This window comes from Capsicum annuum, chromosome 1 (genome assembly GCF_002878395.1).
Source record: "Capsicum annuum cultivar UCD-10X-F1 chromosome 1, UCD10Xv1.1, whole genome shotgun sequence".
Taxonomy (NCBI): Eukaryota; Viridiplantae; Streptophyta; class Magnoliopsida; order Solanales; family Solanaceae; genus Capsicum; species Capsicum annuum.
Genome location: NC_061111.1, coordinates 42,563,006 through 42,590,101, shown reverse-complemented (window position 1 = coordinate 42,590,101; position 27,096 = coordinate 42,563,006). Strand labels below are relative to the sequence as shown.

Genomic DNA, 27,096 nt, shown 5'->3' with positions numbered 1-27,096 from the left:
TAGGTTTGAGCATCCTTATTAGTATTATTTTATGAGTAAAATTGTTTAAAAGTTAGATTCTACTTAATTAAGTATACATTTTTACATGTGCTCTGGACGTCACGATAAAGCAAATATTCCCTAACATGAAAGGTAAAAAAAAGATAGGAGAGCCAAAAAAATCCCATTATAAATGAAACCAAATGAAATGAGGAGCCAATGGACACTGCAGGAGCTTTAGGAGCAAACAAATTGCAAGAGTGTATCCCGTGATTGATTTTAAACTTTTAAGGGACCACTCATGAAAGGCTCTATTTCAAACACTTTTTTCTCTGTGACAGCCAGAACAACTTTGCTGAATCACATGTAACTGAAAAAAAAAAACTATATCAACCAGTATAGTCCCGGTTGAGTCTGGAAAGTGTGGGGTCTATGGAAAGAGTGGGTCTACAGGTGTATGCAAACCTTGCCTCTACCTTTGTGGATAGAGAAGCTGTTTTTAATAGACCTTCAACTCAAGAAAAACGTTTTTCAAAAACTGCCAAGATTTTTCTTTTAACGCAAGAAAGGCCCACGGATGGAGTTAGTATCTGTCTAGTATGAGGTTGTTGATACTTGAGTGTAAAGAACGATCTTTTTTTCCTAAACTTTGGTGAACTAAATTAGTACTTGGTATCTATGTTAGTGGAAGGCAGCAGGTACGGCTGATTAGTCAAATGCATGGAGATTAGCTTATACAACATCATTTTGTGTGTCAAATTCTGGTATCTTGCTATTTGAATCAGCTTTACTTCAGCCAGTTACAGTAAAAGCAGCAAACATGACATATTGGCTCCTAATTTTGCCGACAATAATACCTGCATATATATAGTGATGAGTGATCACTGACAATAAAATTTGATCAGGGAAGAGCCTAATTAAGGCTATTCATTCATGTGAAGAACAACAGGAAGAGCAAAGCGGCCCCTCCTGTAAGGTGGCTGATTTTGTTTGATGGAAGCCCACGGAACATGCCTAATTCAATTGAACTTGCAGAAAATGGACCTCACCATGTACAGCAGATGTTCTGTGTGAAGGTTCCTTCTTGAGTCTATCTACTAGAGACATTAAGGGTGCTCACCGGGTTGGGTATGAAAGCTATAAGCGGAGGCATGGGTCTTTCTCACGAAGATGCAAAGCCTGGAGATGAGTCTATTCCAAATTGACTGTAGAATCCTAGGTTTAGCTTTATAATACCAGGCATAGTTCCGGCTATTGCTCCAAAGTGATAACACCATCGAAAGATATAAGAGTCCAAGTGTGTGGCCTAAGCAGTCAGGGAAATTGGTAAAACCCATAAAAACACAAGGGTTCACATTTCTGTAGAGACAAAAAAAAGAAAGGGGGCAGCCCGGTGCATTAAAACTACCGCTATGCACGATGTCCGGGGAAGGGCCCCACCATAAGGGTGTATCGTACGCAGCCTTCCTTACCTTGCATTTCTGCCAGAGGCTGTTTCCAAGGCTTGAACCCGTGACCTTCTGGTCACATGGCAGCAACTTTACCAGTTACTCCAAGGCTCCCCTTTTGTAGAGACAAAAAAAAAAACATCAATAAATTACTTGGTAATTGTGCTGGTGGAAGGTAATTGATACCAAAGGAATAATCAAGGTGTGCACAAGCTTACCAGACACCGCTATTATCCACACGAAAAATAAAAGATGTGAACAAGAGAGGTTTTAGGTAAAGTCAGAAACTTAGGTTCAAGTGCCTGCATTTTTTGGCATTTGGTGTACATTGCTAAATATATGATTTATTGGATTTCTTCAGCTCCCTGCATCGTGTATGGACTTCATGATGTCCGAGGCCAACATAATGAGGAATAGCCACAAACAATGCAGAGAACTCTTCTAAAGCCCTATTCAAAAACATTAGGTTACTGGAGATGCAATACATATGCAAGTAACACAAAGTTACTGCGCACATAGAGGTCTCGGCACATGATGTAAAAAGAAAGAAAAGAAACAGGGAAATGAAAGGATTGAACATAGTCAAGCAAGAAATGAGAAGCCAATGCCATTACCCTCCAAATATTTTGTGAATGTGATGCAGCAACTAGTTACTGGCACTTCATAACATGCAGGTCTTGCCGAATCGAGTCTGGTATACAAAAAGCTGCACCTAGCTGCTCATGTTCTAATACCAAAAAAGTTGAGAGAGTTTGTAACAGACAGTGATTCTATAAAAAGAATATACAGTTTTTCCCCATCTTTTTACGCTTCCATTTAAATTCTACATAAGCTAAATAAAGAGACAAGAAAGCAGTAGAGTAGTTGCATCATCTGAAATAAGTTACTGGGCCTTAATAATGAGACAATAAGGACAAAAAGGGCTATACCTACAGTACAAAAACAAAAGGATCAATCAGTGGGATGCAGAAGGAAGCTTCCAAAAATTCTTTGTGGCTACCAAGATTTTCTCCCTTCCATGTGATTCAGGTTCTTTCTCATGGATACTTGCCGTCCATCTTACAGCAGGAGCAATTCGGTCTACTTTGTCTATCACTTCAGGAGAGTCCCGAATTATAACAGTTCCTTCAGGCCGAAGAATTCTATCAATTTCCACCATCAAATCCACAAGGCTGCACCTGGAAGAATATACAAATGGTTCAATCACTTTGCACCAAAGGGGCTTGGTTCAACACCTCTACTAAATACGGTGTCTCAGACATGCCTATAAATGAACCTAATACAGCCTTACATCTAACTTTTTGGTATTATTCCAGTTCGTCTGTTTCATAATAAGAGGACTGGGAAAGAGTTACTCCCTACAAAACAAGTCTAACATCAAGGTATCTAGCAGAGAAAAGTGAGGCCAATTACAATTTTGGATTACAAACCCCTTCTCTTATTAATAAACTCCTTACGTGTTGAATGACCCCTGGGAATTCTATTTAACCTTTTCAAAAGAGCTTATTATGCTAGAAACTAAGGTATTAAGTTTACTGCATCACCTCCAAGCTATATCATCTCCATGCAGATCAATTATATCTTAGAGGCTAGGAGCATTATAAAACAGTTATGTCAACGGAGGAGAATAAGATGGTGTTAATTTTCCACCTTGATCAGTTATTCAAGGAAGAAATATATATTGGTACCAAAAATTCAGACCATGTACCTGTGATTATACTGTTCACTTAATTACGATTAAGGTCGTTAGAAAATAACAAAATACCATCAGAGAAGGAATTCATCTGTAGGAGAAGAAAATGTAGTCTTTATTACAAAAGAAAAATGCTCTGCTCTTGACTTGAAATTTGATCAAAGACACCACATGTTTTTAGCTGTTAGTTTTACAAGGGAGGTTACAACAAATCAACAATCACTGGATGATGTCAGACACGGTGGATAGTTAGCTATAATCTACGGTGAACTCAGATGATGATTATTTCCCAATATCTCAGTAAGTGCAAGTAGAAAAAGCATTATTCCTCGCTGAGATACATGATGTATGGATGCTAAACGTAATGTCAAATACTGATCCAATAGGCAATAACGCTAGAAGATGAAATTGAATGTCACGCGAATAACTACCATGCTTTATTCAATGTCAACATGCATTTCAAGCCAGAAGTTGTAACAGAAAGTATAATTTTTTGATAAGGATTGTAACAGAAAGTATAATCAGAGCACATTGGTATTTAAGTCCTCAAGATTTACTGATGTTTTAGAATTAAAATATTAATGTCACACATTGGGTGGAGTGGGGTGGGTGGGTAGGGGGGCGCCGATATAGGCAAGTTTAGGAAACCCACTATGTCATGAATACATGATAGCCGATAAAAGAGGCTGACATGGTTGACTATTCCCATATTGATGCCTAAACGACAGGGATGTGCCCAATGCTAGTGAGGTTAGGAACCCCATTATATCACGATAGCCGTAAAAGAGACTACCTTGGTTGGCTATTCCCATGTATCACCCACTTACTTCTTGAGATGAAACAAGCTCTCTCGAAAAAAGTAAATTAGAGAAAACAGCTTTATGCAAATTTTTACTCAATTCAAAATGATTGTCCATAAAGCATCAAGGGCTTTACAATGCTTAAAATTAGACGCGGGGCATGAGAAACCCTCTGAAGACCAAACGAATAAAGAACTAGTGCATCAAATATTTTTTGGAACCAGTCAGGACGGCCACATTTGTCAGTGATTCTTAGAAAATTTCATTTAGTTTATTAACTACTTAAATATATTTTTATATATATGGATGAATGTGTATGTGTTGAATGTGTATGTGTTTTTCTTCCTTCTGCTCATTTTTTAATGAAATAAGAATGATGATATTCTTCCAAGGGACTGGGGTTGTTTCAATCTCAACAGAGGCAAAAAATACTATTTCTTCTCGTATGTCTAAGCCTTGTTAGACAAAGTTACTCGATAATTGTATTGAAGAGAAGTACCAGGTACCCCTTGAATTAGTCAGATGCACACGAGCTAGCCATGACACAACTGTCATCAAAATAAATAAATACATAAATAAATAAAATGGTATTTTACTTATAGAACAACTAGATTTCAATCCCAAGAAAGTTGGGATCAACTATATGCATTCTCACAGACCATATTTGTAATGACCCTCACGGTCATTTTTCTGTATTTTAACACGTTTTCAATATGCAGAGCTTTTCTATAACTGCCCCAAGTTATTTATGACTTGCTGGGATTGACAGTTCGGTTTCTAGGCAGTTTTTTTGAAAATTTTAGTAATATCTCTTATACTGTGAAATATTTAATCTAAATTGACAGTTGGTAGAAATATAATATATTACCCTTCTAAAATATTTTTGATATAGATAAAATTCTTTAAGTTATGCTATGTGTATATTACTTTATAATAACTTGTTATAGTCTATTAATATTTTAAGCGGATATAGTAAATCTAGATATATTAAAATATTATTATTATTATTACATAATAGACGTTTTATTAGAAATAATTTTCTATTAATTATGGTATATTCAAAATATTATATTTATTTTACCATGAAGCTATACAATACCCGAATATGTACGCAATATAGAAAGATATTAGGTGTGGCCACCACCACCACACGTGGGGTTGAAGAAAGTGGATAGCAACATATTAATCGGTGCCTAACTTCTATTACTCACCAAATACGTGGATTTGTTATGACATTTAGGCCACCACACTATACCCTTTTGTTTTCCTTAAGAAATTGAATTTCAAAGATTATGTTTGGTCACTTGTCCAATTACCAAAAAAGTGTAGTTCCTCCCAGAAGCTATAAGAGTTAATGAACTAATTCTCAATGAACAAAAGACAATAGACACGAAAAATACATCCCACTTTCATATTGTATTACATCATTTTCTCAATATAGTATATGAACTTACTTTTAGTTAGCATAATGCAGCTTATGTCACTGTATATAAATATATATACTATAATTCTTCCCTTTTTGTTCAAAAGTTAAGTTTAGAGTTCGTGTGGTATATTATCTGCTAGTAGCTTCAATATATTCATATACACGCATTGAGAGGAGTTTAGTGGTCGCTAACATTTTGACAATTCATTTGATCTCCAAAAGAAAAGTAAATTATCCGCATTCATTTATTCAACTCGGATTCTAGCGGGACACTATTCGAAGACTCCTTGGAGAGATTTCAGCTTTGACGTCCAGGTAAGCTAGGTTTACCCTACCTTTTGATTGAGCTTATTTACTGAAATTGGATAAGTACTTGTAGTTGTATGTCGTTTGATATATATAACATGCCTTATTTATCCGGTTAGGACCATGTTCTAGTAAATTTTGGTATCTTACCTTTCAGTATGATATAGTATCTATCACTTTAGGACACAAAATTAAGTTAAGAGACCTAAAAATTGTCCATTTTTAATTAAGATATGCAATTGGTTAATTAAATGTACTTTAGTTTTGGTATAGGTTCAACATGTACTTTATTTCTATTATTATTTGTGAATTTTGGTACCACTTTGGCATTGGTTATGGTATGGTTTGAATTTTAATATTACAGTTGGTTGTGGTTCCTTTGAGTTCCGGTTCAATCCGGCATCTAATTATGGTTGTGGTTCCTCTGAGTTCCGGATCGAGTCCGGCATCTGATTATGGTTGTGGTTCCTCTGAGTTCCGGTTTGAATCTGGCATCTGATTATGACTGTGGTTCCTCAGAGTTTCGGTTCGAGTCCAGCATTTGATGTTGTATATAATATATGTGGCCTCTCGTTATTACCCACTATGTCCGGTTCGAATCCGGCATGTGTTCTCTTGTTATTACCCATCACTATCGGTTCAAGTCCGTCGTCTGGCCTCTCGTTACTACCATTGGTGCCGGTTCAAGCCCAGTGCACATCTGGATGACTACTATAATTTCTTGGGGATCAGCTCAGTTATGAATTATTTACACTTCTTGTGTGTCCCACCTGCTTATGGGGGTACGGTTGGGTTAATTGTCTTCTTTAGCATGCCTAGTGGGTTTATGGGGGTCCAGTTAGGTTATGTTTGATTTGTCTGTTATTACTGTGTTATTTATTTTCAGTATTGCTTATATTTATTCCTTTACCGCATTTGCATAGCTTGGTAATTGTTTACCTTTCTATCCCTGTTTACTGTTGACTTAGATTACACACTCGTATTGCAGTTATACTTTTTCTGTTTTGAGCTAAGTCGACCGATGATGACTCAGCCGATGATGCCTACTGAGTACCCATTCTTTGGTACTCATACAACACTTCTGCATCTTTTTCCAGATGCAGATCCGAGTAGTAGCAACTAACATTGACGTGATTCCTACCTTGCAGTATTGATTCGGAGTAAGGTGAGCTTACTGTCGTTCGAGGCTGATCCTCTATCTATTCCAATTTAGTCTTTTGTACTCAAGACTGTTTGTATATATTGTGCATATTTTGGATTCTATCTAGCTAAGTTGCTCGGACTCGGCAATTTCGGTGCCGCACCCGTGTCGACATGACACTGACACGGTAAGGGTGTGGGATCTGTGTCGGATCCGATCAAACGAGATCCGGTGTGTTGACCAACAATTGGGAGAAAAATTGAAATTTTGATATCTCAAAGTAAAGATTTGAATAGCTCGAAAATAAAATACCCTCAATTTTGCTGCTACATAGTAATTTATACCAGTCCTTTTGTCTTGTTTGAAGCTTTTTTCTTGGTAAATCTTCTTGTTTGTGTTGGCTACTGTAGGTATTGTTCACGTTGTAACAGATTTTTGAAGCCGAGAATATCGGTGCCGTGGTGGACTACTAAATTTTGTGCATAGTGATTTGTATTGTATTGGAAAAAAAAATGCAAAACTTGTAGTGGGGAAGAAGATGGAGGAGAGAAGACGAAGCAGAGGAACAAGGATGAAGAAGACGATGACTCAGAGTCCAACATCAACACTTTTACTTATTTATTTATTTTAATTGACCTTTGGTCCTTTAAATGAGATGTAAGTATGCTGAGTTATTAAGACCAACACTGAGATAGGATGTCACGTTGATTATTTATTATTAAGAATAAATATTATTATTATTTTGATTAAATGAGATAAACATTCCATATTATAATTAGAGCTTAGTTAATAGCTGCCTCATTGATTATTTATTGTTCTTTTCATCCCAAATTACCCGTCCCGAATTGAGATGACACTTTAATTAAGAAAAATAATTAATAACATGTTTAGTTTATCATTGTATCCCTATTAAATGATGTCTATATTTTAATTTGAAGAAAAAAGTAATTAATGCAAAGGATAAAACATGGAAAAAAACTTTTGTCTCTTCTTGAGTAATGAAAAAAAAACAAGTAAAATGAGAAATCAAACTAGAAAATTTGAAACGGGTAATTTGAGACGGAGAGAGTATTAAGAATAAATAATTTATCTGTTTTTTTAGTTAAATAAGGTAAGCATTGTATATTAATTAGAGTTTATAAAATGAGGATAGGCATTATAATAATTTAATTATAAAATAAAAATTAATGTATATGCTTTAAAAGCACACATTTTTAAATGAAACTAAATTTAGCATAAGCAGGGGTAGACCTACATATATTTTCGGGGTGCTCCAGCACCTATTAAATTCAATGCGGAATAGATATAATTATATAGAAAATATATGAAAATAGGTATAAAACATATAAAAGCACCTACTAAAACAAAAAGTTGGTTGGATACACTGACATTTAGGTTGATCTTAAGGTTCTCCATTGATGAGGCGTCCTGCGTTAGAACCTTGTTAAGGTGTTTTTTATTTTTATTTTTCAGCCTTCTAATTTTTTAAGCACCCACAATTCTTAAATCCTGGATCCACCACTGAGCGTAAGTATATATTGAACATATTAATATTCTTATTCTTTTTTGGTTTTAAAATACTTGTCAATTTTGAAAAAGAAAAAAGACATTAATTATTCATTTTTTAACTTGAACCTTTGTATTACTCTTTTTAGATTTAAAAAGCATGTAAAGAATAAAGACTAACGAATTAATAAATATATTAATCAAATCACACTCTTAAATAATCATTTCTTTCAATAAAAAGGAACAGAGAACGTACATTATAAATTCTATATTAACTAACAAATAATATTATTACATTGATTCAAATATTATTTTTGATGCATCCAATCTAATATTTTTTTATAGCTATAATTATATTAAATTGTGTTTAAATAAAATTATTTTTAGTGAAATAATTTATCTTTTAAAAGTCACAAAAATCTATAAACATATTCGATTCTCCTGGAACTAATTTTAAAAGAAAAGTAGTTTCTCATTTTTAAAGGAAGAATTGGAAGTCCAAAACATATTCCAATACCGCGTAATTGAATATCATGTGGTTCAAACAAGAAAAGGTTTAACTATCGCAATACTTAAAATGTAATTATATATTAGAAGTAAAAGTTCTGAACTATCGTAATACTTAAAATGTAATTATATATTAGAAGTAACAATTGACAATATTCAACTAACTTAATTGATAACAAGATATCATACTAGGGATCACATCTTGTTAAATCGTTTGATTCTTCTTGTTAGTCCAAATTCTGAACTATCGAAACACTTGAAGTGTAATTATATATTAGAAGTAACAGTTTTGAACTATTGTAATACTTAAAATGTAATTATATATTAGAAGTAACAATTGACAATATTCGACTAACTTAATTGATAACAAGACATCATATTAGGGATCACATCTTGTTAGATCGTTTGATTCTTCTTGTTAGTGTAAATTCTGAACTATCAAAATACTTAAAGTGTAATAATATATTAGAAATAACAGTTCTGAACTATCGTAATACATTATATATTAGAAGTAATAATTGACAATATTCGACTAACTTAATTGATAACAAGATATCACATCTTGTTAGATCGTTTGATTCTTCTAGTTAGTGTAAATTCTGAACTATCGAAATACTTGAAGTGTAATTATATATTAGAAGTAATAGTACTGAACTATCGTAATACTTAAAATGTAATTACATATTAGAAGAAACAAATTAATAATATTTGACTAACTTAATTGATAACAAAATATCATATTCGGGATCACATTTTGTTAGATTGTTTGATATATTTTGTCAATGTAAGTTCTGAACTATCATAACACTTAAAATGTAACTACAGATTAGAAGTAACAATTGACAATATTTGACTAACTTAATTGATAACAAGATATCATATTAGGGATTATCACATCTTGTTAGATCGTTTGATATATTTTGTCAATGTAAGTTCTGAACTATCGAAATACTTAAAACATAATTATTTATTAGAAGTAACAATTGACTATAATATGTGATTAACTTAGTTGATAACAAGATATCATATTAGGGATCACATCTTGTTAGATTGTTTGATTTTTCTTGTCAATGTAAGTTCTGAACTATCAAAATACTTGAAGTGTAATTATATATTAGAAGTAACAATTAACGACTAATTCGATGCTTGACTTTAGAATTAATATGATTCTAAAATTTAGGTTTATATCAAAATTAAATTAATTGGCTCTCGAAATTAAAATCGCGCCACATAAATCTAAACAAAAAAATATATTTTTACTACAATATGATAAAATTTTCAAATGAAAATATTCAAAAGTAAAAAGATCACATCTCATTTAATGAGATTTGTACTATTTTTAATAAAATAATCTTTAAAATCCACTTTATGATAACAAAGAAAGTAGTCAAATGTCCATCAAAATGTCCATTCTTGCAGATGTACTAACAGTTCTACTATTTTTACTTCTTGGAAATTTCATTTCCTCACCAACTCTTCAACTTTCCCTCGCTTTCTTTCTAAAAAAGACATCATAGTTCATAACACTGCAAATGCTCTCTCTCTCTGTTCTTAAAAAAAAAAATCTTCTATAGCTAAGAAATTTTTTAAGCTCTGTTCTACCATGGAAGCATCAACAACAAAAGGAAAAAGTATTTTAAGACCAACAAAAAATGTTGGATTCGATTTTGATAATAAACCTTTGTGGAATCATGTCCAGGTTCTTATGGTTGCTCCTAATGGTGGTGGAAATAGAATATGGTCATGTAACTTTTGTAATAAAAGGGTTACAGGTTCATATTTTAAGGTGAAAGCACATCTGTTAAAACTTTCTGGTCATGGAGTTGCAATATGCAAAGAAATTAGTAATGAAGTATGTGCAACATTAAAGATGGAGAATGAAGAAGCTGAAAAGAAAAAATCAATGGTTCAATTAGATGCGAGAAAAAAGGCAGATTATGTATCCCTCCTCGAAGGCTCGGATTTATCGCAACCGAAAAAGCAAAAAGGATTGACGGGTGGAGCACTAGAGAAGTCGTTTAGCATTGCCAACAGAAATATTGCCGACAAGTTGGCGGCTCGAATGTTCTATGCTTCAGGTTTATCATTCAATCTTGCAACTTCTCCTTACTTTAAAAAGTATTCCGAGTTTTTGGCGGCAAATCCTATACCCGGTTATATTCCACCCACTTATAATAGGTTAAGAACAACACTTTTGGCTCAAGAAAAAGCTAATATAAATAGAAAATTACAACCTATTAGAGATACGTGGAAAAGAAAAGGATTGTCAATATGTTTGGACGGATGGTCGGATATTAAAAGATGACCCTTGATAAATATAATGGGAGCATCTAGTGGTGGACCTATATTCTTGAAATCCATTAATTCTAGTGGTGTTGTCAAGGATGGTGGGTACATCGCTAAGTTATTTATTAAATCCATTGAAGATGTTGACCCCAAAAATGTCGTTCAAGTTATCACCGATAATGCCGGAAATATGAAACTTGTCGGTACTATTGTTGGAGAAACTTTTCCGCACATATTTTGGACACCGTGTGTTGTACATTGTCTAAATCTTGCTTTAAAAAGTATGTGTCAAACTTCCAAAAAATCGGCCCACTTTTCAAGTTGGGCATGGATATTAAAAGTGATTGGCGATGTGAGTAGTTTAAAGAATTTTGTTGTGAATCATGACATGGCGCATTACATTTTTCAAAAGCATTCGGAGCTATCTTTGTTAAAAGTTGCCGAAACAAGATTCGCTTCCCACATTGTCATGACTTCTCGTGTTTATAAGGTAAAATCGTCACTGGAAAAAATGGTAATGGATGACGATGGAAAAATTACAAGGGAGACAAAGTACTTGAAGCGAGGGAACGTGAGATAAAATCGCTTGTGATAGATGATGCATGGTGGGATAAAGTTGAATACTTTTTAAAGTGCACAGAGCCGATAGTATCCATGCTTAGAAGAGCCGATCTTGATATTTCACAATTGCATCTTATTTATGACATGTGGGATACCATGATTGAAAAGGTGAAGATGATTGTATTTGAGCATGAGGGGAAAGATCTGATTAAAAGCCAATCGAAATTTTTTGATACAATTCAAGAAATTCTTGTGGCTAGGTGGAATAAGAGTAACACCCCATTGCATTGTTAAGCATATTCCTTGGTTCCCAAATACTATCATGAATCGTGGCTTCAAGGGGAAGGTAATGGGATAAGAAGACTTGCACCGAATGAAGATAGGGAGATTGCCTCAAATAGGATCAAATGCTTTCAAAGATACTTCAAAGATCCAAATGACTTGAAGCAAGTTTCTTTGGAGTATAGGGCATTTTGTAGTTTAAGTGGTCACTTTAGTGAGCCTCATGTGATTGATGCTATGGGGTATGAAGATCCTCTATCTTGGTGGGCTAACTATGGTGTAAATGTTCCACTTTTACAAAGTTTGGCTTACAAGTTGCTCTCCCAACCGACTTCTTCATCTTGTTGTGAAAGGAATTGGAGCACTTATTCATTGATCCATAGCGTCAAGAGAAACAAGTTAGCTTCAAGAGCCGAAGATTTACTGCTTGTGCATTATTATCTTTGCTTGCTTTCTCGAAAAAAAGAAAAATACATAAGTGGTCCAAGCAAATATTGGGATTTAGGTAAGTCTTTTGATACTTCTTGAGTAATTTTTTATTATGATAAGTTTCTTTCACAATATTCTAAATTCATTTGGTATTGTTTTAGGTGGAGACCATTTCAACATTGATGAAAGTATCAATGAGTTAGTTGAATTGTCAATCGACGAACCTCAACTAGAAGGTGTGTTCTTTGAAAATGAAGTTGAGAATTTAGAACCAGATGAAAACATGGAGGAAATTGAAGAAGATGATCTTTGATTTAGATATGTCCATGTTCATAGTAGATGTTTCAAATAGAACTTAGTTTAAATGTAAATTTTATGTAATTATTTTTGGTATATGAACTTGTGAACATGTAGTTTATGTATGATTTTTGGTGATCATTTGACTCTTAATTTGAATGGTTAATTGACTTGTGTCTCTCGTGACTTTCTCTTGGTCTATTTGATTCTAACTTAGTAACTCGTCTAGTCTTCTCGACTTACTTCCAAAAGACTAAAAGGTATGTTTCATCTCTCTTAATCTTAGCTTTGTTTTAGTTTTTTATTTGGTATATTTCAATGTGTTATAGTTATACTATCTAATTTTAATACTTTGTTGTGTGAGTTGTAGGAAAAGGAATGAATCATGCCCTTTTAAAGAGGTGTATTTGCTTGCGGTCTCGTTCCTTCATGATCTAACTCTACAAGGCACAAGTTGTATGTAAGTTTTTCACAATATCTCTCATATATATAATTATGCATATTTGATATTTTTGTAACTATATGTATAAGCTTTTAATTTTTTTTTGCCAAGTCCCCGCACCCGTATCCGTATCCAGATCCATATCCCCGAATCTTAAAAATTCGATCATGAAGGATCCGACACTCAGATCCGCACCCGTGTCCTACACCCGCACCCGAATCCGAGCAACTTAGCTATCTAGTAGTATGGATATCTTTTAGTAGTGGCTCTAGTACCGACCTTATCAGATCTTGGGAGGGATTCGTTTGTGTATTTCATCCTTTTCCTTCTCTCGTTTTGATATATCATATATATTTCCTTTTTGTTTATCACTTGTTATTACTATTGCTATCATTATACGTGATCTTTTCTGGTTTCTGCCTAATAGCCCGTTACCTATTATTTCGGGCTATGGTTTGGCTTGCCTACTGGTGGGATAGGGTAGGCACCATCATGACTTGAGAAATTGGGTCGTGACAATATTCTCCATTCAAGATCAATCTTGGTCCTTATATAAATAAAATAAAAAGTAGAAATTCTCTAATTTTCCTTTTATCAATTTCTGACATGATTAAAAGACTCCTTAAATATTGGACTGAAGTAGACTTACTAACATGACTAAAACTTAACCCCCACTAATTGTCATATTGCCTTGGCCTACATAAATCTTTTACTTTTGTTGTGCTTTGTTCTGCAGTAGATCTGCATGGATTCCAAGAAATTATGACTTTCGAGACAACTTCCTCTCACTAAGTCCAAGAGATTGTATTCTACCTCTTGTTCAAACCAAAGAGATTGTATTCTAGCCATATGAAGGTCTTATTTTAGATCTTATTACTATCACCAAGGATATCCTACATATTTAAATTTACTAGATAAGATCAATTTCACATATAACCCAAAAACACTGATACATGTGTCACTTGCAATGAAATCTGATCAATAGTTCAGCTATATTAGTATGGTGATGTTGAAATAACTACTTGGGTTAACATATTTTTTGGATCTCTTAACAGTATTAATAACTGAAATATCATACAAGATATTATTTCTATCATCCAGAATTTCTTCTGTTCACATCATGTCTTAGAGGCTTCATAGACCAATGTCATTCATGGCATGAATGTAATTATGTTTTGGCTCATCCTTATCATGGATTTTACTAAACTTATGTTTGACTAAAGATTCTCTATTATATGAGAAATGCCTTTCTTATGAGATCCTTGTCTAATGATTCTACCTTCTCGTATGTCACATGATTTTCCCATGACCTTATGTTCATGTAGAGCTCCGGGTCAAGTTATACAGCCCAGTGCCGGTACGCCCCACCATGGTTTGGGGCATGACAAACTACTACTGTTCTGCAATGTAAATTTTCATTGTCTTAACTAGATAAGCCGCCTTCTCTAGAAATAGGTGAGAACTTTCATATTCAATTGGTTCAGAACTGCTAACTTAGGAAAAATGATGAGGGAAATATCTAATTACGGATGATCAAAGATAAAAGAGTATAGAAGAATCCAGAAGATTGGACATACCTGATCTTGCCAGAAATGGGATCCTTTATGACAGATTCTATGGCTCCCACATGAATCAGATCATAAGTCCGAGGATATGTTGAAAAAGGCTCACACCTGTGACACGAGAGGTAAATGGAGTCAGATAAAGTGAATAATACATCTATCCATTTCCTATGGGGAAAGAACAACACGAGGAAATAAGCTAATGTCAGCACTTATTGTGTGGAGGTTCCATTTTTCCCATGGCTCTGTAAGTTCACAGATTTATAAACCATTACTGGATCTTTTTGAAAGGAAATAACTTTCCAGACATAAAGATTAAAGAGAATTTTTTATAAAACTCTTTGTCAAGCATTAAGATTTTTATCTTACAGAAATGGATAATGATCAAAAATCGAGTCAACCATATTACTTATAAGAATATCAAATATGTGATTGGCAAATTCTAGACTCACCAGTCGTGGTAAACTCCAATAAGGCCTCTGTCATAAATGACATCAAGTGTTAAAGGCTTCTGAGGTGGAACAACATTCATCACCCAGATTGGATCTGATGATAATGCTGCAGCAAATCCTCCAAAAAATGCATTCATGTCCATGACATTACGAACTGATGAAGTTCCTAGTTTCAGGTTCAATGAACTCTTATAATATGCAACTCTCCGCGCCCATCTTCTTGAGTCAGCTTCAAATACATCCACTCCATTTTTAGTTACAATTGCCCTTGAAGGAGCTTTTGTCAGCCTCGCTGGCCATTTTGGAATTTTCCCAATGGCATATTCTACTTTGGATGATAAAGTCCTAGTCACACATTTTTTCAACTTGAAGTACCTGGCAATTCATTTGAGATATAAAAATAGAAATAGTTATTTATAATGCTTCCAACAGCAATATCCTTAACAAGGAAAAAGCAGAAAAAAATTGTTGGAGCAGACAGATGTAAGTGAAGAACATGGAAGAAGGAAAACAAAAGAACAGAGAAATCATGAATAAGAATCACCATGCAGCACTTGGATCATCTGATTCATCACACAGCTCAAGCCCAAATTCGTTTTGATTAGGAAGACATGAAACCCCATGAGGCTTTTTCCATATGGCAGTGTTTCCATCTACAACAATCAGATCATAGCACAATGATCTGGCCACTGTTTGGAGATCCACCCACTCCTTATCTTGCTTGGCCCACTGAACGGGGGGACCAGAAATGACAAGGTAGCCTCCAGGGCGGAGTAGCCGGTCAACTTCAATGAAGTATGTTGCATCTGCATGGAAAATTCTTCTATCAAGGTTTCAGACAGGAAATATAAAGCACCTTGACAATGAACAGGGAACTCAGAGAACTCACTATATGCTGTGAAAGGAATCAAACACCGTGAACAATGAACCAAATCAAATGAGAAGGCAGGAAAAGGAAGCCTGCGCGTCCCAAGCATGGCAACAAATGCAGGTATTCCACGTTCCAAAGCAAACTGTATTTGTGATTTATGTGAATCTCTTGGAGCAAAAGAGAGCGTCAAGATCTCTTCAGAAAGTAGATAGCCACCAAAACTGGCAACCTGCAGCAGGAATGAATATTATGGCCACAGATTATGAAGAGCATTACTATAGATTCTAAGGAGAAGTGTAAGAAAATCGCACCCCACATCCCATATCAAGGGCAGTCCTCAAAACTCCACCAGCTATTGGAATGTACTGTTTAAGTTTCTCGATATACTGCTCAGCTCCGTCAGGGAACATAGTACCACCACCAGGGAAGATAAAATACGGTCCTTCCTTTTTCATCCATCCTTGGTGGCCCTTCCTGTCAGCTATTTTATTATATGGCATATTCTCATGCCATATCTGCGAAGAAAGGGAAGGATTAATATGGCCTTGCACTGAAACATTAAACTCTACAGAAGAAAAACGATGTGAAAAATGCAACCCTCAACAGAATGGGTGCCGTTAACGCAGTCAAGAGGCCCAAAATCACATATGCAATGCAACAGTTTAAACAGAATATACAGGACAATACAAACTGTATTATTTAACATCTTGAGGGGCTGAGTTACTAAGAATTGCCACCAAAAGAGGCCCAAGATAAGGAAAAAGCCATTATCCACAGTAATCTAAAAGGAAAAAGGAGGAACAAAAGAAACTATTATGCGATCCATCTAATGAAACAACAAGAAGTGTGAATACAAGCATTAAGCTGGATCATACATAAGCTGCAGATGGGAGTACATCTAAAGACAACTTAAACATCGTTCGAGGCGGCTAACTCCAGCGCACCTAGATTAAAATCAACCAATCAGAACGAAACTTATCAATTCAAAAATCACTCATAACTGTTGCAACCTAGTAACATTTTTTTTACCCTTCCCTAGGAGCTCCCCCACCCCTTTTACTCCCTTGGTGACTCGAACTAACAACCTTGGGGTTGGAAGTGACGGGTGCTTACCATCCAAGCAACTCCCTCTTGTGAACCTAGCATAATCAAAAGTACCAACCCCTAACACCTTAAAACTTACAAGGATGTTCACACATTTCAATATGGTTGCATAACACGCAGAAACCGCAATTCCAATTTCAAACAAATTACACTCACTAGCAAAACTACATCATGAAAACCTAAAGTAAGTAACCAAAACCGTCTCTTCTACCAACAGTTAAACACATTTCAGCACAAACTTCTGCTGATCTTCACATCAATTATTATAACGAACCAAAGATTTGCCTTTTTTCAGCACCAAAAGTAAACCTCTGATCGATTACCTTGTGCAAACTCTCAGGCCACTGAACAGGAACACGATACCCTTGTGTAGGTGGAATCAAACAAAGAGGCGTATCCTTAGGCAAAGGACAATGTCTTTCCCTATAAAAATTCATCTCTCTACTCAATTGACTATTAATCCTCGGATCCTCACACGGCATATGATCCACATAATCAGCTGAACATGCATCAATCTCCCTGTTGTTTCTCCCCGACTCCACCTATCCACAAAACAAAAAATTCAAAAATTCAAAAAAAAAATAAAAAAAATGGAATCGAATAGAACTGAATCTAAAAACAAAACCGATAGTATCAGTACAACTCATTTTGTACCTGGGCAATGAGGCGACTGCGCTGGCGCGGATCCCCAGAAGCAGAACGGAGAAGGGATTGGCGACCTGAAGCAGCTAAAGAATCACCCAAAGGAGTACATAGAAGAAGGAAGAAGATTAATACAGCTGCAAAGAAAGCTGCTGAGACCAAATCAAGAACACGCCATTGTCGAGCATTTCGTTTTGATGATGGAAGATTTAAGTGACCCATTTTGCAGTATTTTGGGGCAGTAGGGATAAATGATATAAATTAAAGATCCAATTACATATGTAGATGGAGATTGTATAATTATATATGTACAGATATTGGAGTTACTATAGAGATTTTTATGGTGTGGAAGATTTGGATTTGAAGATCTGAAGCATTATGTCGAAGTAGATTTGTACTGCTTTTTTAAGTGAGTGTGAATTGAGTTAAAGGAACTTGCAGAGAGAAATGATTGGGCGGGGGGGGGGGGGGGGGGGGGGGGTTGAGGATATTTTTGTTGTTTATTCTTTTTGGTATTTGTAACATTTAGCCATTTTGGTGAGTTGAATATTTAATTAATAGGACTAAAGAGTGCAATTTCGGGTGTGTTTGGTATAATGGAAAATGTTTTCTCAATTTTTTCTTTTTTTTTCCTTGTCTTTTTGTACTAAAATATTGGGAAAAATGTTTTTCAAAATGACTTATTTTTCTCTATTTGAGGGAAAATGACTTTTCTCATAGGTCAAGAAAAGTCATTTTTCAGAAAATGACAGATGTGACTTTTATGCCCCACCCTCACCGATCTTCCCCACTCCAACAACACTCAAATTCACTTTACTCAAAAAATTTACATTACTCAGAAACATTTTTTACTGTGCTTTGCTTCAATTTTTCACTACTTGAAATAAAAAATATTAAAGTCCGAATTTTTTCTTGTTTCTAATGTTCGTTGAATGTATTGTTATTTCCATGTACATAGAGGAAGACTTACTTATGTTACTTTTGCTAATTGCATATTCCATTTTGCCATCGTTGTAGCTTGTTTCACAAGGTTGAATAAGCTCGTCGTTCAATTATATTTCTATTGATTGTGTATCTTAAGATTGTCTTGATAAAATGTTGGAAAGTGTCCCCTATGGTTGCTAATTAGTAATTGCTTAAAATTTAGTGACTTGTATATCTTAATACTCAATATTGATATACTAGTTACCAGTTAGTAGTATTTTCTAAAAAAATATTTTTTCACTCACCAACCAAACATTAGAAAATATATTTCTGAAAAATATTTTCTACTCACCAATCAAACACCATAAAATATTTTTCGGAAAATATTTTTCACTCACCTACCAAACATGAGAAAATAAGTAGAAAACCAACTTATTTTCCACGAAAACTTGAAAACATTTTCCATCATACCAAACACACCCTTCTTGTAATTAAGATTTTTATCTTCCTTAGGACTAAGATTGTTGGTCCCCTAAGCTTTGTACTAGTAAGATTTTTAATGGTACGATAAATTAGGAATAGAAGTTACACATACTTGGCAAATTAATAGAGATTGATGGAAAGAAAAGGAGGGAAATGATGCTAAAAATGGACTGTTTTGAACTTGGCAATTGAAATAGTGTTTGTAGGATTCTCTGTGTAAATGATTAGAAGTTGCTCAACATAAAAAGATAATAAAATTTAGTGAAGATAATTTGAAGAATTTTAAGCTTATTAGTGATTAACTCTTTTAAGCTCTTCCATAAGGCTCTCCGGGATTGTAAGTTTGAATATTAACATTCATTTGAGAGGGAGTAACATGGCAATAATGCTCTAATGCCCAATTGATTAGGGATTTAGGGTTATATTATACCATGTGAAGCAATTCAACCAAGTTCATTGTTATCATGTAAGGCTGCACTTAGTTTGGCATCTCGTTCGTTTTTTAAGTCCTTTGTTGTCCTTCGAAGTAAAAAAAAAGACTCCCAGATTTCAGTTTACCAGCCTCCTCGATTAAGTCACAAGTTGGATTTCAAAGATCAAAAGGAAAAAATGCTAAAAGATAGATGAACTCCTGATACAAAATTGAACACTTTAACCACAAATAATGATATATATACATCCTATCTCAGTTTATAGCTCAACGGGTAAATTATCATAATCTACCGTGCGAAGAAACTGGGTCCAGATTAAAAGTTCCCGGCACAGCCCTCACCACTTTACTGATGGAAGAGAAATGTCGGTGGTTATTACGCTTTCTTCAATTCCTTTGACCTTCGTATTGGTCTATAGAGTTACTTTATGTTCTAAGACAATATGCAAATACGATGACAATTAGTACATACCCATAGAGGTAATATTGAAGAAAAACACAGCAATCAAAGTCTGAGCAAGTTAATCCAACCAACCAGCGCTAACTGATTAAACTCAAAGACTAATGACCATTGATGAATATGTCAACACAGAATCGTTTAACTTAACTTTTAAAGGGAATAAAAAAACGTAGTAACTGGATTAGCATTCGTTGATGACACATCACCAAGAAAGGTTGTTGGATATAGATCAGGCAAAAATATATACTTTTCCACCAACATGTAAATCTATAAGTATGAACAGCAGTTCTCTATTATCCAGATAAACTTCTCGCGCTCCCAAAAGATTTGGCTTTCCAAGACTCAACCAACCTCCGTAGACAATGGTGTCTGGTCAACTTCATGCAGCATACCTAACCTCACAATCAAGGAAAACAAAACTGCTACCATCCTCCTCATTCGTTTCAATGTTTCCTTGATGTTTTAAGGATGTACTCATGCTTGAGAAGGTTTGCTCTCAAAAGCATTGATCTCACATCCCGATCGAATTCCTTGCCTGTCTGCAACACCTTCTGGAAGGTTGCATTTCTCTGATCGGCATGCCGTGCATACAAAATTTTGTTGTGAGAGTCTATTCGAGCCTGCAGGACAGTAACAATCATGATTTATATACATTGAATTGACTAAACAATAAAAGCTTTCAACATAACCAAGCACACACAGCAGACGGGAACAGCTAGTCCATCCATCACCTGTATTTGGTTGTCAGTGATCAAAGCTTCAAGTTCCTTCTCCAACCCGGCAACACTCGTCTTGAAAGCATTAGCCATCATATTCAAATCAACCGAGACAAAAGGATGGGTATACTGTATCAAAGCTTTGCTACGGATTTGATCATACAGCGTCTCGACATGGTCATGCAAATGGATGTCAAGCATTAGATTTGCTTTAAGATTCCCTAGATACTCCAGACAAGAAGCATAGTGACTGCATCATAGATAAAGACGAGGGGAAAGAGAGGTGTGAGGGAAGCAATTCAAAGAAGAGACAACTTCAAAACTGACAGTTTATTCGATTTTGAACTCACACAAACATTTTAGTTGGATTAAAGAAATAATAGTTTGAAAAATGTACAGATGGGCAGGTTAAGTCCTCTAATTGTCTTCTTGGATATAATCTATTCTCCTAAGTTCTATCCTTTTTTCTACTAATCCAAGGGAAATAAATGGAATAGCAAGTATAGCTGCCACACCCTCGTTAACACAATAACTACTATGCCTTGGGCCCAAACTAGTAACTACACTAATCCCCGACAACAATTCTGTCCATCTGGTCCATTTCATTCCATTAGTTCACAACTTAAATTGTCCTGTCGGGCAAACTTGGGTTTCTCGGAACAAGAGATCCTCTAGATGTTACACAAACCACTTCTATCTCAATGAATTTTATTTACTTGTCAGTAAACAAATTGAAGAGAAGTAACACACTTTCCTTCTCTTCATTAGGAATATTTCCAATTTTTTCTAACCTAAGCAAGGAAATCAAATAAGGCATAGCCGTCTTAGTGCATACAAATAGTGGAAAATGTTGAGTTGCTGATTTCATGCATCAAATATCAGGGGGGTGAACTTGATAAAAGGATAAAACAGGACCACTACTAATACAATGCAGCCTATAGCACTCATCAGCCTATATAATACAAGAAAGGGCATTTTCCAACACACACACATCACATTGATAACATCTACCGAAGTTTATTCCGCTGAGACCCTTCCTGCACAGTAAATGTAATTTAAATTATCATAACAGATTTCAAGTTTTACCTTGTGTAGAAATCATGAATGAGCTCCCTTATCTCAGGTACCAGCTCTAAGAAATTTCTGAAATTTATATTGTCAATAACTTTGCTCTGTCAAATAAAATCATCTGAATCAGCAAGTGACATCATAATAATATTATGCAACTTCGACAGTAAAATCATTTAAGAGCAACAAGAATATTGTATTATTGCCTTCAGTTCTCCTCGGTCAAAACTTGCAAGTGCACAGAGTCCACCATAAGTAGCAACATCTTGGGGTGCAATAACTTCAGTGTAGTTGTTACCTAATTCTGGACCAACTTCCAGGAACTGCAATGACCCAGTGAAATGTCAAGGAAGTAAATGAAACAAAATGATTTACAAATCCTTCTATGGTGAAGTTCAATCTAGTAAGAAGAAAATAAAAGCAAAACGCATGGTAATCTGCTATTAAATACTACTGAAAATAACGAAATAGAAGACAACTGAGCACAAGTAGATCTATTAACATTTACCAATTACCAAGTGATGAAATTAGTTGAGGAAAATGTAGGCACATTATAACCATACTACCAAAAAAGCATCAACTTGAACATGCATTTGATGGATCTAAGGTCGCACTATTGCATTTTGCCTAGCAAGACATTAGTTGTTTTTTGCATTTTATCAGTTGATTCTTTTCTTGTTTTTTGGATAAAAATTTTCTTTAACTAATTGTTTCATCAGCAGCTTGCCACTTCAATCCATTTCAGTTTACAAAAAGGGCAGCAAAGATAAAATGCAAATTAACTTTATTGAATATTGATTATGACTCTTTTGAACTTCATTGCAGTACCCCAGATGTAGTGTACGAGAATCAAGGAAACAAAAATATAATTAAAATCCAAGTAGAACGTAATATTACCAATAATCAAAAAAAAAATCCAAGTAGGACAAAAACTCCTTTCAGAAATGGTTTCTTCAAAGCTCAAGCAATGCTGTTTCTTCCCAATTCTACTGCTTTCTTTTCAGGATTTCGTCACTCTCTCTGCTGCCTATATATCTCCAAATTATGCAGATAACTCCCACCACCTTCACTTGGTTGGGCTTCCTCATGGTTCCTACCATTTCATTCCTTTCTTGCTTCATTGGTTTCTTCTCCCAGCTGACCCAAAGTTGTTTCATAACCCACTCATCCCTTCTCCCATAGCATCATGTATTCGCCAATTAATCGTCATGGCTATGATGCAACTGCAAGTCTCTGTTTAACTAGTGCATTGAGGTGTTGTTGGGCAAGAAATTACGAAGGTTTAGAGGAAGAGGGAGGGGAATGGTCAAGAAAGAGGAAACTGAGGATTGCAAAGGTTCAAGAAGATCTCACTGCAAATGCCATCAGACCTTCTAGAATGAAGGCTGAGATGTTGAGAGAGAAGATGATAAACATATACGAGCAGTGGGTTAAAAACTGTTTTTAGAGGCTAGATTTAAATAGAGACAAAAAAGGCTTAACATGGCCATAAATATGAACGCGTTGGGTAGCATGTACCTCTATTAGATGGAGGTAGCAGGAGATGCAGGTACCCGGTGGTGGAACAGTCAAGGTCTCAAGGACCTCAAGGTGTGTGCAAACTAGCATTATTATTATGCTAACATTATCTTATTCTGAAATTTTGTAACTACTCACTTTTATTTTTTGTTTACTATTTTTACTGCCAGTACTTTTCTTTCTTCAATAATTTCACTATAGCATTTTACTCTTGCATTTCTTTCAAACATGTTCTGAAAAACAATTTTCTAGAGTCGATGGGTTTACCGGAAACTGCCTATCTATCCTACAAAGGCAGGGGTAAGGTATGCGTTCATCCACACTCCCCAGATCCCCTATACTGAATATGTTGTTAAATGATTTATGTGAAGTGCTTCTGTAGTCTTTAAAGACCAACTGTAATCAGGATAGATTGTGCCTGAAATCATTTCAACCTTCACCAAACTAAGATTATTAAACTAGAGTAAGTTCGTTTATGTGAACCTAGACTGAGGACCGCACTTAACATAAATTCAAGACTGAACCACTACTTAGAATATGCTTCATCAGTTAGAAACAAGACACAAACCTTCCGAGCAGCAAGCTTATACTTCTTTGCCTCCAAGTTAGCCACCCCAGCAGCGCAACGAAGTTTTGCAACTGTAACAGCATCTAGAGCATCTTGGCTCTGCTCCGCTTTACTAACATAGCTTGTCACATGTGTGAACTGGCCCATCTCAATGCTGACCAGAATCGCATTCAAACACATATGAATTATGTGTTTTGCAGTTGTGCAATAATCACGTGTACGAACATAATTCTTAAATGCCTCTCCAAGCTGTCCATGTGCATAGTAGTAATCTCCAAAATCATTGTATCCCATCCTAATGCTCTCTTTGATCAGATTTGTCTACACAGAAAGGTCAAATGAGTTCCGCTTAAGCAATAAAATCACAGATATATGATAAGTCAAACAAAAAGCTAACAAAATAATGACATGACATAGCTAAAAAAGGAAATCTAATGGAAAGGTGCATGGCTTCGCAGATAAAGGGTAAGCTTACTCAAAAAGAACTGTTACGTGTTAGGTTCATACATAGGAAATACGTCAATATCATAATAGAAAGCCTGGTCACTAATATGTCAACTTCTTGATTGCTTTTGTAACTATGCATCTTATTGATGCCTTAATTAATGTTATAAAATTGCTTCATCAAAAAACATGTCAACTTCCGACACAGTTATGAGTTAAACTATTAAAGGGGATATAATGGCAAGAAAAAAACGAATGGAATGCTAGACTAGTCCATAATCTGTGAGATCGATGTAGATGGCAATAAGAAATCTCTTCTGTTTCACTAGTATTTTGGTGAGGAGAAAATACCATCTTGTACGGATGTTCGGGCAAACTCAAGCTCAGTGGAAGATGATGGATTCATCAAGAAGAGTCACACGCAGACATGCATGTCTTTTACCTTTATTGAAGAAAATTTTGGACTTACCGAACCAAAAAAACAATTGGCCTGATCTAATAAAATTTGAAACAAATGTACTTTGGAGTAAGAAGAGTAATCTGTATTAGCATGAAAATGGAAAAAAGTAGAAACATAATTCTTCAAAAAGTACTTCTAGTTCCCCCAAAATCCAGATCACTCAAGAAATTCTAACAATATTGATCAATCTCAAGCCAACTTGGCTAGCACCTTTGACAATCCCCACTTAATCTTCCCTTTAGGCAAAGGAAACATATTGTAAGGGTACGTGTTACAAACCCTGCATCATCAAATAAACCAAACAACAGAGGGGAAGTTTTTCGTGAAATGCAGGCCAGAACACAAAGAGGATACAGGTTTATAAACTTACAAATACGAGCCTTTATGGTTTCTTTTCTTTTTTTCCTTTTTTGGTAATGAATTGGAAATGGTTTGATTATTTCTTTTTAAGTCAAAATTTTCATTGACATACAGTCGGAACTACACATAAATCAGACACCATTACTTACAAAAAACTTTACTAAGAATTAAGATACTCTTGTGTGGCTAATGTGTCGTGATGAAAAAATTTGGCTAGGCACGTTTAACTCTTCAATCATATCATAACATGTTTGTTGCATCAGCTAAACCAAATGGATACATCCCTAAGTATGCACATTACAATTGAGCAAGAAAAAATAAAAGAACAAAGAAAAAACAATATATTTACTTTGATAAGGAACACATAATAAAATTCAACACAAACGAGATACCTATCACCTCATACCAGCAACAAGTACCAAATAACCTAGTGTTTTTTGTCTCGGTTGGAACTTGAATGTGAGACTTCATGGTTCTCACCACTTCATTGTCTACTAGGCCACACCCTTGGGTGCAATTCTACACAAACAGTAGCCACCACCATCCTAGTTCCCTTATACCCCCTTTCCTGATATTGATAATATAAGCTGAATGTTTTCACCATCTTAATATGAACTGCAACTTAAAAATTTATAATTGTATCATGTTGTTTCAAAATATCTAGGTTTTAATATTAAAAATTTAATTAATCTAATCATATTGAGCCCAGGGTCATCCGGAAACAGCTTCTCTACCTCACCTCTGAGGTAGTGGTAAGGTCTGCGTACAATATACCCTCCCAAGACCCCTCTTGGTGGGACTATACTGGGTACTGTTGTTGTTGATGATGGTATTTAGCTTTCAGAGTTACCCAAATTGATTATTATACCCGAGAAGTGCCGAAAGAAAAACTCACTAACAATCAAGTAAACAATAAAGGATTTCAATGAAGGCAACGTAGATTTATACCCTATAAGCATTGAGTTCGTTCTCAAGCTTCTCCTTCCTCATCTCAGCCCGTCGATCGACGGCATCAGCCCAAGCAGGATCCGGCCCATAATTACCACTTAAACATCCATCAATTTTCTGCACAACCTCACGGAACAACTGCGTATTCTCCCCTTTCTTAATCTCATCATACGCCATTCTCAAAGCTTCCAATTGCATTGAACTATTGCCACATCGATCAGCAATAAACAGAAGCCTCGTGATTTTTGTCCGGCCACTGTATAAGGCAGCGTACGCCTCAATATCCAGCTGTTCGCCGCTGATAATCGGACGATGACGCTGCTTGTTTTCATCGCCGTTGGCGTAGATCTCGTCGGTTATTTGCCCCAATTCCTCGTCGGGTTCCATCGGATTCTACAACGTTCGATCGGAGCTAGGGTTTTTTGCTCACCAATTTCCGGGAGCAACACTGAGAAGAAGAACAAAAAAATTGAAGTGATCCTGCACGAGTTGTGACGTTCCCGATTTTGTATACAGCGAAGTAATGGGCCTTATAAGCCCGTATCGTGGCACAATTCCAACTCTTTTTGCTACTATGGCCCAGTAATAAGCATAAATAAAGGTAGTAAAATCAAGTCGGAACCCCAAAAAAGTATACATAGAAAAAAAATAAAAGAAAAATTACGTGGTCTTGTAAACTTTCCTACTTTATTTATGAAAGATCGTGAGGTAGCTGGTCAGAGTTATGCAACAAGTTATTATAATAAATAAATTAATTATGAAGAAATTTTTATATTATTTTATGTATGAATTTTAGTTATTTATGTTTTAATCATTCATGTATTAGCAGGTATATCCAACTTATTCTACCTTCTATTAATATTACATAAATTCCCTCATAATTTATACATATTATATTTGAATGTTTAAACTGTCAATTAGACATTGATATTACTTTTATGGATGAATAACTATTGTTTGTCCACCTATCAAATGTTGTAGAA

At 35.2% G+C, this 27,096-nt stretch overlaps 2 protein-coding genes across 2 annotated transcripts; both read right to left on the bottom strand.

Moving 5' to 3' along the window:
• Positions 1-2,124: 2,124 nt before the first annotated feature.
• Positions 2,125-18,218, bottom strand: LOC107873418 (probable pectin methyltransferase QUA3). The gene is made up of 8 exons (XM_016720267.2): positions 17,747-18,218; positions 17,416-17,634; positions 16,300-16,503; positions 16,007-16,217; positions 15,662-15,923; positions 15,118-15,492; positions 14,681-14,776; positions 2,125-2,605 (listed from the first exon to the last, which is right to left on the bottom strand). The coding sequence occupies exons 1-8, from the start codon at positions 17,954-17,956 to the stop codon at positions 2,383-2,385; spliced, it is 1,800 nt and encodes a 599-aa protein (XP_016575753.2). The 5' UTR covers positions 17,957-18,218; the 3' UTR covers positions 2,125-2,382.
• A 1,901-nt stretch (positions 18,219-20,119) lies between these two features.
• LOC107873425 (COP9 signalosome complex subunit 1) lies at positions 20,120-26,774 on the bottom strand. The gene is made up of 6 exons (XM_016720279.2): positions 26,114-26,774; positions 23,902-24,222; positions 22,022-22,138; positions 21,834-21,919; positions 20,763-20,997; positions 20,120-20,651 (listed from the first exon to the last, which is right to left on the bottom strand). The coding sequence occupies exons 1-6, from the start codon at positions 26,498-26,500 to the stop codon at positions 20,475-20,477; spliced, it is 1,323 nt and encodes a 440-aa protein (XP_016575765.1). The 5' UTR covers positions 26,501-26,774; the 3' UTR covers positions 20,120-20,474.
• Positions 26,775-27,096: the final 322 nt, after the last annotated feature.